Source organism: Syngnathus leptorhynchus, chromosome 12 (assembly GCF_054491065.1).
Source record: "Syngnathus leptorhynchus isolate UIUO chromosome 12, UIUO_Slep, whole genome shotgun sequence".
In the NCBI taxonomy this organism is placed as follows: domain Eukaryota; kingdom Metazoa; phylum Chordata; class Actinopteri; order Syngnathiformes; family Syngnathidae; genus Syngnathus; species Syngnathus leptorhynchus.
The window spans coordinates 5,191,812-5,209,308 of NC_141206.1; the positions used below are offsets into that span (position 1 = coordinate 5,191,812).

The 17,497-nt window shown below is 41.6% G+C and overlaps 3 protein-coding genes across 12 annotated transcripts in view; 1 reads left to right on the plus strand and 2 right to left on the minus strand.

Annotated features, from left to right (window-relative positions):
* klf4 (Kruppel like factor 4) overlaps window positions 1–6,341 on the plus strand; it is a 50,427-nt gene extending 44,086 nt beyond the window's left edge. For all 4 annotated transcript variants that reach the window (XM_085925300.1, XM_085925299.1, XM_085925301.1 and 1 more), the window contains 4 exons: window positions 1,373–1,481; window positions 3,210–4,038; window positions 4,379–4,549; window positions 5,519–6,341. In XM_085925300.1, the coding sequence (XP_085781426.1) occupies window positions 1,395–1,481; window positions 3,210–4,038; window positions 4,379–4,549; window positions 5,519–5,694 (1,263 nt within the window). In that variant the 5' untranslated portion in view covers window positions 1,373–1,394 and the 3' untranslated portion in view covers window positions 5,695–6,341. The remainder of the gene's footprint in view (window positions 1–1,372; window positions 1,482–3,209; window positions 4,039–4,378; window positions 4,550–5,518) is intronic.
* Window positions 6,342–10,037: 3,696 nt separating this feature from the next.
* On the minus strand, window positions 10,038–13,815 carry rad23b (RAD23 homolog B, nucleotide excision repair protein). 3 transcript variants are annotated; one of them, XM_085926821.1, is made up of 10 exons: window positions 13,427–13,811; window positions 12,784–12,865; window positions 12,414–12,493; window positions 12,064–12,257; window positions 11,937–11,986; window positions 11,404–11,531; window positions 11,201–11,321; window positions 11,010–11,137; window positions 10,628–10,804; window positions 10,038–10,487 (listed from the first exon to the last, which is right to left on the minus strand). In XM_085926821.1, the coding sequence occupies exons 1-10, from the start codon at window positions 13,490–13,492 to the stop codon at window positions 10,374–10,376; spliced, it is 1,140 nt and encodes a 379-aa protein (XP_085782947.1). In that variant the 5' UTR covers window positions 13,493–13,811; the 3' UTR covers window positions 10,038–10,373. The 3 variants fall into 3 exon arrangements, with proteins under 3 accessions (XP_085782947.1, XP_085782946.1, XP_085782948.1); XM_085926820.1 differs by having other exon boundaries at window positions 11,010–11,321; window positions 13,427–13,813; XM_085926822.1 differs by lacking the exon at window positions 12,784–12,865 and having other exon boundaries at window positions 11,010–11,321; window positions 13,427–13,815.
* A 958-nt stretch (window positions 13,816–14,773) lies between these two features.
* Window positions 14,774–17,497, minus strand: part of znf462 (zinc finger protein 462) — a 28,505-nt gene continuing 25,781 nt past the window's right edge. For all 5 annotated transcript variants that reach the window (XM_085925419.1, XM_085925414.1, XM_085925415.1 and 2 more), the window contains 2 exons: window positions 17,369–17,495; window positions 14,774–17,182 (listed from right to left, as the gene is read on the minus strand). In XM_085925419.1, the coding sequence (XP_085781545.1) occupies window positions 16,600–17,182; window positions 17,369–17,495 (710 nt within the window). In that variant the 3' untranslated portion in view covers window positions 14,774–16,599. The remainder of the gene's footprint in view (window positions 17,183–17,368; window positions 17,496–17,497) is intronic.

The window sequence follows — 17,497 nt, forward strand, 5'->3', positions numbered from 1 at the left end:
ATGCTTTTTTATTTTATTATTATTTTTATTTTTTAACAAAGCCAAACAATTCTTCAGAAACCCTTTTATCTAAAAAATATTTTATATATTTTTTTAAATAACATTTATATTTTCAAAAAAATGTATTCTATTATTTCTATGGGGGACAGTAAAGGTCTTGAAAAAAATTCCAGAAAAATCAGACAAAAGTCAATTATCTGGCCTGGCCTCGATCTGGCGGTCCAGGGTCCCCACAGACCTCAAGCTCCACTAGTGAGTATCAAATATCAATTTTACGACATTTTAGACAAGTACGTGTTGTCTCTTTTGGTTGTACTGTATATAGACGTAAGATATTTTAAATTTGTCCAATGAGATTTCAGCATTTATGTTGTCGCGTCACTTTAATCTGCCCAAGCCTTCAAGAGCCAGCAGATCTGGCCCATGTAACCTAAACTAAATTCGCATAAGGACTCAGAGATGCAAATCACCTCACTGGACCTCAAAGGCGTCAACATTTTTCTGCCCTCTGATTGGTTGGCCACAGAAAACTTTCTTTAGCCAATTTTGCCAGGTTAAAAAAAAAAACACCTGTATCTACACGCATTGATACATTTAATAAACAACATCTCTTGTGAGTATGCCATATTTTGCCATGTTGTTAAATAAACATTGAATTGAATAGTATCAATGTTTTTTTTATTTTAAAGTTGCAACGTGATTAGGCTGGGGTGAATTTGTCCCCTCTTAAGGCAAAGGGAAGAAATGCTACAAGGCATAAAGTCAGCATACTATGGCGCCCATTGTAAACGTGTAAATAGTGCAGTAAGTGACCGTGTGACCCTCCTTGACACAATAAAGGATTCTTCCGGTGAATAACTTTTTACAGGTCTTGAGCCACTTTTCACAAGACCAAGCGCAAAGTGCGCATGGGTAACTGTTGCTAACACAAACAACGCGCAGCCTCGCGCTGCTCTTGTTTTGGACCCGGTTGCCGTTGGTGACGGGGTGGAGCCTCAGTCGGCGCTTTAAGAGACACGACTCCGCGCGCAGCTCCCAGTCCACACGCACCAAGACGCGCTGCCACCGCTCCTTTTGCGCGTGGCCAGCGAGGGAATCCCCCCCAACCCCCAGCCCCCACCAACACGGCCGGCGCCTTCGTGTCTTCCCACAACAAAAATAATAAGTAACCCACGCGTGGGGGACTTCTTATTTCGCAGTATGTCTTGACACAGCGGAACTGAGCTACTTTTTTAACAATCTTCACATTTTACAACTTTGAGCAGAACTTTTTCGTGAATGAGGTGACTTTTTTTTTTTTGGGAAGACCACCGCCAAGGACTTACAACATCAGGACCAGCACTTTATTTTTTGTTTTGTCGTCTATCTGTAGGCAGCCTCCAAATGACGTCGAGATGGCTTTAGGAAGGACCCTGCTACCATCCATTTCCACCTTCACCAGCCCCGCTGTCAAGACCAAAGCCATAGGAAGTACCAACCTAGTGAGTACAACGACAACCTGATGGGTACCACAATCTACTCTAGAGGAGTTGCGCTTTTCTTATAAAAGTATCTGCAAGATTCAAAACACAAAAGGAAGCTCACCCCCTGTGACACAAACTTATTTAACTATAGCATGGTTTCAATTTTTTATGAGAACAGACAGTAATGGCCAAAATGATTGTTATTTAGTTCTGTCATAATTATTACACGAGATTGCACAATATCCACAAATGTTTTTATCCTAATATATCCTTTTTTTTTTTTTTTTTTTACATAAAACTGGAAAAAATAGTAAAGAACAAACATACGCACATATATACTGGCATAACCATAGACCAGTGTAATGTAGGCTATATATGCCACAGCTGGCCCGAATAAACAAACAGCAATGGTCATGACCAAAATCTTATTTAAACATATATTTGTTATGCTACAATATGCTGTATTGCCAAGAAATGAATTAAATACTAACAACATATCCTGTCCTGTACACAATGAAGTTGGACTGAAAACAACCAACACATACGTCATTGAAGTGCAGACGTTCAATTCTGATTTAATTTAAAAGGCATGACAAAAATAAAACATTTGCCATTCCGGATAAAATCAATTTGAATAGAGTTCCTCCATTTATTAAGACAAATTTGCTCCGGAATTAATTTTGGGGATGATTTAAATATTTTTTATTTTATTATTTATTGACCTGAATATGAGGACTTTGCCTTGTAGATCTTGAAATGAGACTGAACCTTTAGGGAAAGAATAACATGTTCTGAAATGACAACAAATATCAACTTGTAGCACAGAGGCAGTAACAGAAAGGTAAGGCTTCAGAGCAAACCTCATCCTATGTCATTCTGAAGTGTGAGATGGATTTAAAACCGTTTTTCTGGAGAATGACACAACATATTAGGAAGGCAAGATGTTTTCAAAACATTTAGATATTGATCGATGGTCAAGTCATGACCCTGATCTCAAGCCAATAGACTATGCTCATGGCAATTTGGCAATATTGATGGCCTCCATAATTTGGAGTCTTTGAACATGAAAGATTTCTGTCCAAAAGACCCCCCCTGTTTTTACTGTCCAAGTACTTTAGGACTTAGCTGTACTAAAACCCAATTGGATATATTTTTTGGATAATTTCCAGGCTAGTGCTTCATTCACCCATTTTACCTAAAAAAAGAAATTTCTACCTTCTAACAGTTGGTATCAGGACCATTTTATGGATCTGGAACAGTTTAATGACTGCCACCTTGGATTCAAATGATCAAGACTGATGAGGTAGCAAATTCGACCTTCGAGGAAAGGGGCTGACCCAAAATGAACTTCCAACCCGATTGGATGCATTTCTAGACTTAGACTTTCAGATAACACGACCTTATTGTACTTTTGACAGGTATAATCTCTTCATTTATCGATTTATACTATCTACTACCTCCAGAGATTAACTGTTATCCACATGGAAAATTACCTGTGTCTAAAGATAGCTGCCTAAACCAAAACAAGTATACATACTTTTAGATGAGGAATCTTGAAAACACTTAAGATTTATACCTGTTACGGAGGAAAAGGTAGATTGTTGTACTTTAAGGGTACTTAAATGGCTAGTCCCTACCGTACACTTGCTTTACAGGTCAGCAACTGACTCTGATTCATGAAAAGGAACAAAGAGTTATGTCTGGGAACCCTAACCCCTCATTAATGCCTCTGTAACTTTCCTTTAGAGATGGAAGGAGGAGCTGTCCCATCTTAAGCGACTCAGCGTGCCAAGTGGAAGCTTGGACCCAGACCATCCTACTGCCACCTGCACCACAAGCATGTCCAAGAAAGACAGTGAGCCTGACCTGGACTTGGACTATGACTTCATTTTGTCCAACTCCATGCTCCAGCAGCAGCAACAGCAGCAGCAGCAACAGCAGGACGATGTCATGTCGTGCGGTTCCATCCAAGCCTTGCCACCCAGCTCGCCCGGTTCTTTCTCTTCCTCCTACCCGCTGCTGCCTCCGTCCCCTCAAGGCTCGGCCGAGTTGCTCTACACCATCCCGGACATCAGTGATGTCTCGCCGTCCGGGGGCTTTGTGGCGGAACTCATGAGACCCGAACTGGACCCGGCGTACCTCCACCCCACCAGCCTGCACGGCAAGTTCGTGGTCAAGACCACGGTGGACCTGGGGCAGTATAGCCCCAAGATTTGCGTGAACGCTGCGCCAGAGCGCCCCTCTTCACGGGCGTCGCCGCCCTTTACGTGCCACCGGATAAAGCAGGAGGCCCCTAGTAACTGTACCATCTCACAATCAATGGACCTGCACCGGCAGCGGCCTGGCCAGCTGGAGCTGCACGGCTTTCCCGGAAACGGGGGTCGCTCCTCCATGACGGGAGGCGGCCGCCTGTCCTCGTCCTCGTCGCTCTCCCCGGATCACCCCCTCAGCCGTGAGCACCAGGTGTTGGGCCACCCTCACGCTCAGATTCCTCTACCTCCCCACGGATACCACCACAGCTCACCGCAGGGATACAGCGCCTACCCTCAGCCCACCGCCATGCAGCAGTACCAAGGTAGCAAGCCACTCACGCCATGTTCAACGTCCGTGCATTAGTCGGAAGGAAAGCAATGCAGACACTAACAAAGACCAGATTGTCAAAGAAATCTTTTTTTAAATAGAGCCTATACAACATGGTGGGTTGTAATTACAGCCTAAAACAAGCGCTTGAAAGGGATTAAAACCGACATGCCACGGCCTTGGACGCGGAACGCTCTTAATCGTAGAGTTGCAGAAACCAGACCAGATGTGAAGCAAATGAAACGTATTGTTTTTCTTGTATGGCTATGACTTGTTTTCCACTCTTTCGTTTGTACGTACGCCACCTTGCTTCAAAATCTCCTCTTTTTACACAGATCCCCTCATGGTCTCCAGCGGTGACTGCTTACCAGAGGAGCCCAAGCCAAAGCGCGGGCGGCGCTCGTGGCCCCGGAAGCGCGTCGCCACGCACACCTGCGATTACGTCGGCTGCGGGAAGACGTATACCAAGAGCTCGCACCTCAAAGCGCATCACCGCACGCACACAGGTAAGCAGTCCAACGCAGAGCTCTTCTCAGATGCTGTAGTATAGCCAATAAAATGCAAACATCTCCAAATGTTGATTTGGGAAAATTATGATAGGGAACAAAAATAAATCTGTGTTGTTTTTCTGACAAAAAAAAAGGAGCATGTTATTCTGCGGCAACACTGGGGATAGAACTTATTGTGCTTCATAAAAATCATACAAACATGTAACGCCTTAAATTGGTGATCTTTGAAGTGTGTCCGATATAGTTCTATATTTTTTTTCATTTCGTCATCAAACATCAACCATTTTGTTTTGTTTTTAGATTAAAAATATATTGTGTACTTTACTGTTGTACAAGCAGTAAACATGAGTGGTTACTCTTCCAAGCGTTTTATTCCAAAACAGAAAGGCTGAGTTGAGCCCTTGCAGCTCAATTTCCCAATCAACCACTTGTATTTATATGGTGTGTATCAACAAAGATTTCAATATATTAGGCTCCAACAAGGTTTTTCTTTTGAAATAGCAGGGAGGAAATGAAATGAAAAGCAAAATCCAAGTCAAGTCATTGCTGTATCACATAATGGCCCATTGCCATCGTAAACCTTTATGAAGTCACATTTTAACATTCTTGACTGCCCTGATCTTGTAAAAAAAAAAAAAAAAGTAATCCCACATAACAAATGTGAAAACAAAGTACAAACACTCAGGCTTTAAAGACACCTGTCTAACTGGTCAGGTAATTTGACGTTTGATGGTGATACTGCCACCTAGTGGTATTTTATAGTTATTGCTGCAATTGTGACAGAGTCGTGCACAATTTCTATTTGTAGTCGTGTAACATTAAACACGTAAGCTTCTGTGATGCGTGTTTAATTTTATAATTTAGAATATGATGAAGAGAAAACTTGCCACAGGCCGCAAATTGCTCCTTGGGTTAATTTTGGACAACCCTGACATAATACACCATTTTGTATGTCCCAAAAACTAGGAGAGAAGCCTTACCATTGCGACTGGGAGGGCTGCGGCTGGAAGTTCGCACGCTCCGACGAGTTGACGCGCCACTACAGGAAGCACACAGGCCACCGGCCGTTCCAGTGCCAGAAATGTGACCGGGCCTTCTCCAGATCGGACCACTTGGCCCTCCACATGAAGAGACACTTATGAGGAGGAAAGCAAAAAAAACAAAACTACAAAACACAGACATTCAAATGACATGCTGTGGCGTTCACAGCTAAAGACAATCAAGACGAGACCTGCGAACGTAGGTCGGAACGGGACCCAAAACTGGAAGTCAACTTTATTTATGTGACCAAACTCAAGAGGACCAGCAACTGGAATCTCACATGGAAATACTCCAAAGACCTTCATTAAATTGCCAATGACACTGTATTATTAATACCTAGCTATATTTATACATATTCACATTTTACCTGTCACCTCAGGTGCTGTGTGAATTAATTTATACCAACTGGTGCTCAGTGACTTTTGCCCAAAAAAGGTACCAAAGAAGCCGTGACAAAGTGCCATATTTCTAGTGTCCCCTCTCTCAATAATCAGGTTTTAGAGTGGTGAAGGCAATCTGAGAATGCACTGCAAGTCGCATAGTGCAATAATTTATAAGGAAACATCCCTATTTTTATAATGGAATGAGTGACTCTGAACAAAAAAAAAGGGGTTGTTTTTGTTTTTATATAGCCAAAATTAAAAAATGTAATATAATCTTGATCTTTGTACATTTGTAGATAAAAAAAAACTTTGTTTTATTAAATGTTTTGTATTTTACGGTATAATAAAATGTATTTCAAATAAAGAATCAGTGGAATTTTTATTTATTCTCATTTTATTTGCAACATCCATTAACATGCTAAGATGAAATGAATGTAGCTTTTAGAAAAGACATTATTGAGCAGGGTGCCTGCCAGCACTTTATTATAGACTGTTTATTTATTTATTTATTTATTTATACCTCGTGTAGAGTACCTATTGAATTGTCCGTAAGTGACGTCACAAAGGAAATAGCCAATCAGGAGGTGGGGGTGAGGGCAGTTAAGAGTTGACCAAGAATTTTCCCTAATGAAGTGGCCTGTTATTAGGTACACCTGGTGACGTCACGAAAAAAATCAACCAATCAGGAGGTGGGGGTGAGGGGAGGGGGTCGTTTTTCCAGTTTCAGTTAAGATTTGACCAAGAATTTTCCCTAATGAAGTGGCCTGTTATTAGGTACACCTAGTGACGTCACGAAAAAAATCAACCAATCAGGAGGTGGGGGTGAGGGGAGGGGGTCGTTTTTCCAGTTTCAGTTAAGACTTGACCAAGAATTTTCCCTAATGAAGTGGCCTGTTATTAGGTACACCTGGTGACGTCACGAAAAAAATCAACCAATCAGGAGGTGGGGGTGAGGGGAGGGGGTCGTTTTTCCAGTTTCAGTTAAGATTTGACCAATAATTTTCCCTAATGAAGTGGCCTGTGATTAGGTACACCTCGTGACGTCACGAAAAAAATCAACCAATCAGGAGGTGGGGGTGAGGGGAGGGGGTCGTTTTTCCAGTTTCAGTTAAGATTTGACCAAGAATTTTCCCTAATGAAGTGGCCTGTGAGTAGGTACACCTAGTGACGTCACGAAAAAAATCAACCAATCAGGAGGTGGGGGTGAGGGGAGGGGGTCGTTTTTCCAGTTTCAGTTAAGATTTGACCAAGAATTTTCCCTAATGAAGTGGCCTGTGAGTAGGTACACCTAGTGACGTCACGAAAAAAATCAACCAATCAGGAGGTGGGGGTGAGGGGAGGGGGTCGTTTTTCCAGTTTCAGTTAAGATTTGACCAAGAATTTTCCCTAATGAAGTGGCCTGTGATAAAGGTACACCTCGTGACGTCACGAAAAAAATCAACCAATCAGGAGGTGGGGGTGAGGGGAGGGGGTCGTTTTTCCAGTTTCAGTTAAGATTTGACCAAGAATTTTCCCTAATGAAGTGGCCTGTGATAAAGGTACACCTCGTGACGTCACGAAAAAAATCAACCAATCAGGAGGTGGGGGTGAGGGGAGGGGGTCGTTTTTCCAGTTTCAGTTTAGGTACTGGAAAAACGACCCCCTCCCCTCACCCCCACCTCCTGATTGGTTGATTTTTTTCGTGACGTCACTAGGTATACCTAATCACAGGCCACTTCATTAGGGAGAATTCTTGGTCAAATCTTAACTGAAACTGGAAAAACGACCCCCTCCCCTCACCCCCACCTCCTGATTGGTTGATTTTTTCGTGACGTCACCAGGTGTACCTAATAACAGGCCACTTCATTAGGGAAAATTCTTGGTCAAATCTTAACTGAAACTGGAAAAACGACCCCCTCCCCTCACCCCCACCTCCTGATTGGTTGATTTTTTTCGTGACGTCACCAGGTGTACCTAATAACAGGCCACTTCATTAGGGAAAATTCTTGGTCAAGTCTTAACTGAAACTGGAAAAACGACCCCCTCCCCTCACCCCCACCTCCTGATTGGTTGATTTTTTTCGTGACGTCGCTAGGTGTACCTAATCACAGGTCACTTCATTAGGGAAAATTCTTGATCAAATTTTAACTGAAACTGGAAAAACGACCCCCTCCCCTCACCCCCACCTCCTGATTGGTTGATTTTTTTCGTGACGTCACGAGGTGTACCTAATCACAGGCCATTTCATTAGGGAAAATTATTGGTCAAATCTTAACTGAAACTGGAAAAACGACCCCCTCCCCTCACCCCCACCTCCTGATTGGTTGATTTTTTTCGTGACGTCACCAGGTGTACCTAATAACAGGCCACTTCATTAGGGAAAATTCTTGGTCAAGTCTTAACTGAAACTGGAAAAACGACCCCCTCCCCTCACCCCCACCTCCTGATTGGTTGATTTTTTTCGTGACGTCACTAGGTGTACCTAATCACAGGCCACTTCATTAGGGAAAATTCTTGGTCAAATCTTAACTGCCCTCACCCCCACCTCCTGATTGGCTGTTTTCTTTGTGACGTCACTTACGGACAATTCATTAGGGAAAATTCTTGGTCAAAGCTTATCTTAAATAAATAAATAAATAAATAAATAAATAAATAAATAAACTGTCTCTAATAAAGTGCTGGCAGGCACCCTGCTCAATAATGTCTTTTCTAAAAGATATATTGACATCATTTTAGCGTTAATAGATGTCGGAAGTAAAATGAGAATAAATAAATAAAAAGTCCAGATTCTTTATTTGAAATACATTTTATTATACAGTAAAATACAAAACTACCCTCACCCCCACCTCATTGGCTGATTTCTTTGTGACGTCTTCTCACAGACATTCAGTAGGTACACTACACGAGGTAAAAAAAACCCGAAAAACTAAAAGGAGATAAACCATCCATGAGTTTTAAATGTATAGAAAACGAAACATCTTTGAGGTAATAAATAAATAAATAAATAAATAAATAAAACATCCGTGAGGTGTACCTAATAACAGGTTACTTCCTCAGGGAAAATTATTGGTCAAGTCTTTTTGACTACACTTTTGTAACTTTTCGTAATGTCCCTTTAGTTGTATTTAGTAGTGCCGATATTTAGCCTTACGCGGATGCAGAGGTCCATGATGGTGCTGACAGTGGCAAAGCATCTGTGACACTTGTACAGCAGTGAGGGACGAACTGGCATCAAATTCCACCCTGCAACAATAAAGCTCTCTGTGGTCATGAAAGAAATGCGAAGCATAATAGGCACAAACAGAGTTGATAATTACAGAAGGCATAAACATGCACCAAACACTGCAATAATAGAGTTTTTTATTTTTTTTATATAGTACAAGATAATTTTTTTTATTATTCATTTATTTATTTTTATCTTGCCTGGAATGTTTTTCCCTTACCTAATAAGAGGACAAAAGGCAAAGTGTCTGCTGAATTAGGATGTATGATCAAGTTTAGACCAAACCTACGCCTTTGGTTTTAGGAGACATATCCGACTACACTACTTATTTTTTACACTGCTAACACGCAGACGAATGGGGGAATGGCTGAGCAAAGGAGACAAGGCGGGGGAAGTGTGTGGTGGGGGGCTGGTGCGCCAGTTCTCAAGTCAAAAATTGGTTTGTAAGTAGATGCAAAAAGAAAAAAAATGGTGTCTCTCAATTCGTATCTCGAAAAGTTCATAAGTATAGGCGTTCGTAAGTAGAGGTAGCACTGTAATGCCTCGAACAATTACTTTTTGAACAAACTGGCGACAAATATTTCCCTTAATAAAAGGGCTACTGTTGTATGTGCAATGTGGTGGCTTCGTCTATTGTTTGAAGAGTCAATGCACTTATCTGCAAGTTGTCAAACACACTTTTGTTTCCATTTAAAGATGCTTGGAAAGTCTAGATAGAAATAAATATTGACACATGAAGTAGTGAAGCTCCAAATTTTGGTCTGTGTTGCTCTCTGCCGGTAACTTTGTGAAATTACTCTTGAGGTGACATTAAAACAAAACAAAATGTTTTATATGAAACAGCAAGAAATTGGTTAAATTGTTGCAATGGGGGGCACCCACAGGAGAGCACGGGAAATTTATTTAAAATTAAGACAAGTATTGTTATGTGTAAAGCACTTAACTTCAGCTGGTTCATTTAAAAAAACAAAACAAAAACAAGACATTGGGTATGTGTACGGTTTACAGCCATTTTAAGTCATACTTACTTTTCTTTTACATAGAAAAAAGATATAATTATTTGAAAATAAAAAAGATAACTACTAATTAATCAATTCATTGGTGAAATCATTTTTGGGACTGAGGTGATGGCTTATATTCAATAGCGACAACCAAACATAAGAAATAAAACAAAAGCGCACAAGTTGGTCATCTCTCAATCGTCATCAAAGTTCTGCTGTAAAAGGAAGTTGGCAGCCAAATTCTCGTTCTTCTCGCACGCGAAGTAAGCTTGTATGACCAGTCCCTCGGGAAAGCCTAACGCTTTTAACTGCAACACACAGACAAGTGCAAATTAGATTCCAACAGGCTTTGTGGAACTGCCAAAGTGGAGCAATGCTTTTCTGTGAAAGCACAAAATCAAAACAAAGTGAATCACTTTTGAGTTAAATTCCAAAATCCTCCTCTCACCCTCTCAATAGCTTCCTTCTCCTGCGGGGTGACCTGGATGTAGCTCATGTTGCTGCCGCTCTGCGAGTCGCTCGGCGCACCTCCGGAGCCCCCAGAGTCCTGGGCCATGGGTTCCGGTGACTCGGGGAGAGGCTCGTTAAGCATTTGAATGAAGTGCTCCTGGTGGTTGCTGATTTCCTGCGGCAGGGGAAATTAACTTTTTTTTTTTGGGAACGCCACCACACAAACTAGGAAAAGGGTACCGGTATCCATAGAACAGAATGGCTGTTATTGGAATGTAGGTGATGGTTTGTCATAATATAAACAGCGGTTCACATTTGACAATATATGGTCATTTTCTGGCTTTTATGGTGTTTTTTTTTATGAGCCTATAGAACCTCACCTGCAGCAGCTCTGGGTTTTCCCTACCGATCTCTTGCAGCAGAGCAGGAAGCAGTGATGCGTTCTGCTGGATCAGGTGCCGCATCATGTGGAACTGCGGCTGATTCCTTAAGAAACTCAGCGGATTATCTGACAGGACAATTGTTATGTTAGGATTGGACATGAAGTCGTTTATGTTACAGCTTGAGCTACCTGTGCCCTGTGAGGCGCCCATGTTGTCCGGGTCATTTATGTCTCCCGTTGGTCCGGCTGGAGCTCCGCTCAACGCCGTTTCGGACTCTCTGGCCCGAGGCTGGTCCCTGCCTGGGATACCCTTCAGAAGGAGTCATGACGTGTTTGAAATGGAAACTGAACAAGGCGGCAAATTGCCTTGTTGACCGAATGTCGGCTCTTACCGAGAGCAGATACTCCACGGCTCGGTCGGGGTTGTTGAAGCTGGCTCTCAACGCCTCCACAACCTGCTCCCTCTCGTAGCCCATCAACATCATCTCCGTCACCATGGAGTCATACGACGAGCCCGTCACTGCAACGCCAACAAATCACACGTTGGTGGTTGGTTCAAATATTGGAGAAGATGTGGCTTAACTTAGATGTTCTACCTTGTTTTGGGACATGGCTTATGTTTGATGTCAACACGCTTCACGAACTACTTCTACTGACTGTACCGCTACGAGTGTTAAGTGTCACGAGAATTGTCACCAGTAGTAGTAGTACTTCCCGTTTTTGTAGGGACTTTCAACTTGGTCCAGTATTGTCTAGCTTTTTTTTTTTGCTAAAAACAGACCTTGATTTAGTTCTTGTGCTTCTTTAAACTCGTGTGATTTTGATGCTGACAACTTGGACATTTGGCTTTCACTGGAATTTTTATTTCAATTCTAGACTAAATAGACATCCACCTACATCATGTAACCGTTTGTATTCAACTTACCAACATTTGAACCTGCCTCGTCCATTAAGTTGCCAAACGTCTCCCAGACCCTGAAAGTAGACTGTCGTGAGTCAGGATCATGACTGCCACAAAAGCCATGACATTGCTGCCCTTTTCACACAGTTACCCTGTTGAGGGGGGAACAGGAACAGCAGCAGCGGCAGCGGCGGCAGGTCGCCTTGCATCGGCTTGTCCGTCCGCTGGAAGTCGCTCGGTTGGATTGTGTGAGGCAGACAACAACGGCGTCGGAGGAGGAGGCGGCGCCGTGCTGGGTGTTGATGTGGCTGGTGACGGCTGAGCTGCAGAAGGGGCCTTTTTAGGCTTAATTAGGACCAAAAAAAAACAACAACAACAAATTACATCCATCCCTTTCTATACCGCTTGTTTTTGGAATGTGGTAGGAAACCAACCCACCATGCTGGCCTCTGACCAGTATTTATTATTACAAAATAAGAAAAACAAAAGGTGCTGTGATACCTTTGTCACCATGACGACCACAAAGTTCTTTTCATCAATTTTATATTCCTTGAGGACAGAGTCATCGCTGAGGATTTTACCTAAGCGGCAAAAAGTAAACATAAGTTATTATGATTTCAACAATATTTGGAGATTTTAAAAAAATACTCCACTTTAACGTATTCGTGTGGATTCGTTAAATGTCTATTGTACAGGAATGCCTTGAGATGTTTTTTGGAGATACACGACCAATCCAAGTAAGTAATTGTATCTCAAAGCACAACTGTATATTAAGATATGGCTAGCAATTGTTTTTAAAGCATAACAACAAAAAATAAATTTCTAACAGTGATTGGACAAAATACGGTAAAAACAGGATACAGTACAGTACCAGCGTAGATGAGTTTCTGCCCGGCAATAGGAAAATTGTCCTTGCCCTTCTCTTGTTCAATCCTCTCTTTTAATGTTGTCACCTTTAAGCGAAACATGACACATTAAATTTTCGCTTTACTATTTTTTATTTATTTATTTTTTTACACAAAAGGATATGCCCAGCCACAACATTTAAAGGCATATAAAACAAGGTCCAAACTTTGTAGCCATAAAAGACTCTCATTCAACATGGAGTCTTTGAACCTAAAACTAACTTGAAGTCATTCTGGATATTCTCTTTTCATCTAGATAGCCTCTTTCATTTGTTAGTAAACTGTAGAATTACATTTGAGTGTACATTTATATCATATAGTCGCTTGAATTTCAACGTTTTGTATTGAGTTCATTATGGCGGAGAGTTTAGTTTGGGTTTTTGTTCACGTTATAAATAGTAGTGGGCTATGACTAAGCATTGATGACTTTTCAGCCAGTACACTAAACTGAGATAAAACGAAGATAAATTGTTTCTTAAATTCCTGATAGACACCAGTCGTTTTTTAAACCATACAAAAGGGCGGTCAACACAAAAAAAGGTGAAAGAAACAGATTGCTTCCAGCCCCATGCCCCTCGCATGACATGATTTTGATGTTGTTTGTCCTACCGTCTCCTCCTCGTCGATGTCGATTTTGAACGTCTGCTGTTGCAAAGTTTTCAAAGTGATCTGCATTATGGCGGTGTAATTATATCCACAGACACGGTGCAAAGGTGATATTTTAAACTTGCAGGACTCTATAGCGCTTTTGCTGTCACGTTACAAACTGTCAGCCGCCATGGCACTTTAGCGCCGCTCTTCTTCTACGGTTCATGCGCTCTTCTTCTGTGGTTTTCTATGCCAAATTTTAAATTTACATAAAAGCGTGAATAAAATATGTTAATACTCGGTATGAGTGAATTATATATATATTTTAAATAAAAACGTATTCGTTTTATTCAGTTGTCTATTTGATTTTTTTGGGGGTGGGCTGGGCGTTCGATTGCACCGGGACATCTAAATACTCATGTGCTGATCTTTGCTTAGGCAAAAGTATAACTACGACTCGCAAGTCTTTATACAATATTCTTTAAGTTTCGTGACGTATACTGTGCGTGTGCTCTTTCGAGGTCCTTGGAGTGTGACGTCAACGCGGTGTTTTTGGTTCATTTCTCTGAGTGAACTGGAAAGACAGCGAAATAGTCGTCTCGCTGTGTAATTACAAAAAGTGAAAATACGTACATTGGGGGTTGTTGTGGCTCTTAGTCTGCACGTAATGTGCGCTCAAGCCAATAAAACCCAAATCAATTCAGTTCTGGAGTAGTTTTAAACCAATAAGTTTGAACAAACCATTTTGCTCATCTTGATGACGTCACACCCAGTGCAGTTTTCGTATATAAAAATTATGTTTGACATACTAGTATCTTCTTTGTAAACAACTGTTAAGAAAACATATTTTTTAATATTGGCCATTTTGCATCAGGTGTTTGTTAGGGCAGGGAGTGTTTTGGGGGTTTGGAGTAATTCAATACAAACCTACTATCATCAGCAACTTTAGTTCTTGTTTTGTGCTTGGAATCAAGTCAGAACCATCTACGCATAACAATGTATCTGTTATTGATTGCCCATTGCCCAACTTGTTGCCAGTGGTCAGGGAATTGCTGATCTTTCACATGCAAAGTCACACATGCAAAGAACGCATGAATCTGTCAATCTTTATAAGCCTCTATCCATCTGGACTTCTTTTTCTTTGGTAAGATTTCATCTTCGCCCTCGCCTGTCTTGGCACACCCTCACATCATGTCCTCCTTTGCCCCTCGTCTGAAGCAGTAAAGCAGGAGATTAAAAATCTGATCCTCTGCGATCTGGAAATAAGACTTGACATAAAATGTCTCAACAACCCCACCCCCATCCCAAAAAATAAATAAATCAGCAAGCATATTCATATTAGAATACATTTGCACTTAAGAAACTAGATGAGTTATGTGATAACTTTATTACCAAGTTAAAAAAAGACAAAGAATTACAATATGTACAGAATATCCAGAGATAACATGGAATCAAATTGTAAACAATCATCCTAGGCAACGATCACAACCCACCATATCAGGGATTTAGATTGAAACAAGAAGGCATAGAAGGACAGATTCTATTAAACCTATGGATAGAAGAAAAAAAAAACATATGTACAAAGTATATATCCAGTGTGTTGTCAGCAGGGACTCAACTTTGGGGTTTTTTTTCTTTTCTTTTTTTACAGTCAGAACGAGACTGCGATCACACAGTGAGGGAGATTCACAAACTATTCAAGATCATCACAGAATCACAAAAAAAAAAATCAAGTTTCAAGGGGCCTCAGATTCCAAGATTGTCCCGATATCTGGTTTTCACAAAGAGAGGAGGTCCAACTGGGAAATGAGAACTCTGCATCGACCCGATCGCTACGATTAAGTCGGGTAAAAGAGAAGCACAGATAGGCTTATATATTCTCGCCTTTAGCCAAGTACGGGCATGGTGACGATACAAATGTCTAGGATTAGCGGGAACCACATCTCAAGGGATTGACGGGTTGACTTGTGAAGCCGCTATGCTGTAAGAATGGAAAGAACATACAATGTCAACCCAGCCATGTTCTACCTCTGGAGGTAGTATCAAAGCCGTAACAGTGTCTTGTAGCTTGAAGCAAAAGTTGACTTAAAAGATGGTTCTGACGCAATTCAACTACTGTATTTCTTTTAGGGAGGACATTGAAAGTTAAAAAAAAAAAGGGGAGGTTTTAGCGTATCCTTTCCGAAAGAACACATTTCAAACATGTAACAAATAGTTCTGTACACAGATGCCAGCTGGAGTTCCTTCTTGTCCGCAAACGGAAAAGACATCCACAGCAGCGCAACATAGCAGGCTTGACAAGCTAGTTGGGTGATGCACGATAAAACTTCTCAAACGTGCTCATTGTTCTTTCAATAACATCGTTAATTTGGGCGTTTGACAAAAGTCTGATTGCTATATTTTGTTTCGACGTAATAAGGCTTTTGGGCGTTCGAGCAGCAACTTTGAACACAAATACAATCTATGCCTTTTTTGTTTTCTTCCTTAGCCGTGAAAAGAAAAAAAGCACATAAATGAAGACGACGGGACAAGTATGGGGGGGGGGGTGAAAATAAGTTAAATGAAATAACTGAACAACTGTTATAAACAGTACAGTCCAAACAATTAGGGACTGAAGTCTAACGCGCAATATGATAATTATAACGGATTTGCAGCAACTCGCTACAAAAATTGTTTCTACCAATGAGGATTAGTAGTAAAATAGATAAGGTGCGATCCTTCCTAAACGTTTTAACACAAGGTTTGAATGGGACGAAGATAAGGTAGCTCTCTACATTGTTTACTTGTGTTTTGTTTTTGTTTTTTTCTTATGTCAAAGGTGCTTCAAATACGCTCAATTTGGATAATCATTTTGGGGCAACATTCTCTATAAATAAATTTGTATATAGACAGGTGGCATCTTTCATTGTACTTTTTGACCAGAATGTCAGCAATAAAGTTCACTATTGGTTACCAATATATTAAAATCTGTCCTAGGGGACCGCCAGCATTTTTTTGTGTTTTTTTTTTTTTTTTTTAAAGCAGCAAAACCTATATTTTTCCTGTGTGTGTGTGTGTGTGTGTGTGTGTGTGTGTGTGTGTGTGTGTGTGTGTGTCACCTACAATCTAATGATGAGTGAGCTCGTAAAAGCTTTTCACTTTTTTTTTTCCTTTAACATCCTATTTTAACCTAACTTCCAAAAGTCCCAATTGGATCAACCCAAATGTTGATCCTTTTTGGCATCAGGCGGCTCCCCATCGTCCGTGCGCTGACCCGGCGAAAGAGTCGCGTTTTGATCCTCGTCTTGGTTGACGGAAAGTTCTGGTCCGGTGTCGACAAAGGTGGAAGAGAGGGAGGATGGGGTAGAGGTCTCCATGTTGGAGTTTGGGGCAGAGGCCTCCGTGTTGGAGTTTGGGGCAGAAGCCTCCGTGTTGGAGTTTGGGGCAGAGGCCTCAGTGTTGGAGTTTAGGTCAGAGGTCTCCGTGTTGGAGTTTGGGGCAGAAGTCTCCATGTTGGAGTTTGGGGCAGAGGTCTCCGTGTTGGAGTTTGGGGCAGAGGTCTCCGTGTTGGAGTTTGGGGCAGAGGTCTCCGTGTTGGAGTTTGGGGCAGAGGTCTCCGTGTTGGAGTTTGGGGCAGAGGCCTCCGTGTTGGAGTTTGGGGCAGAGGCCTCCGTGTTAGAGTTTGGGGCAGAGGCCTCCGTGTTAGAGTTTGGGGCAGAGGCCTCCGTATTGGCGTTTGGGCCAGAGGCCTCCATGTTGGAGTTTGTGCTGGTTTCCTGTTGACTATTAGTCACCGTCCTGTAAGAGATAATAATCTTTACACTAGGATTGTATGGTGGTAGAAGGTCACACTGAATCGCACGTGATGATATCTTATATGTGTAATATCAAAAGAAAAAACAGGTAGCTCATTTTACTATTCACGATATGTATCTTTCAAAATCGGAATAGGTAAAAAAAAAAGAAAAAGATTTCAATACTTACATGCCGTGCCGAAGGACATGACGTTCCCACTCCAAATTGTTCGTGAAGCAGCGTCCACAAAATTCGCAGGGAATACGCTTCTCTCCAGAGCAGCTGCTACTGCTGCTTGTTGGAGAAGCAAGAATTTCT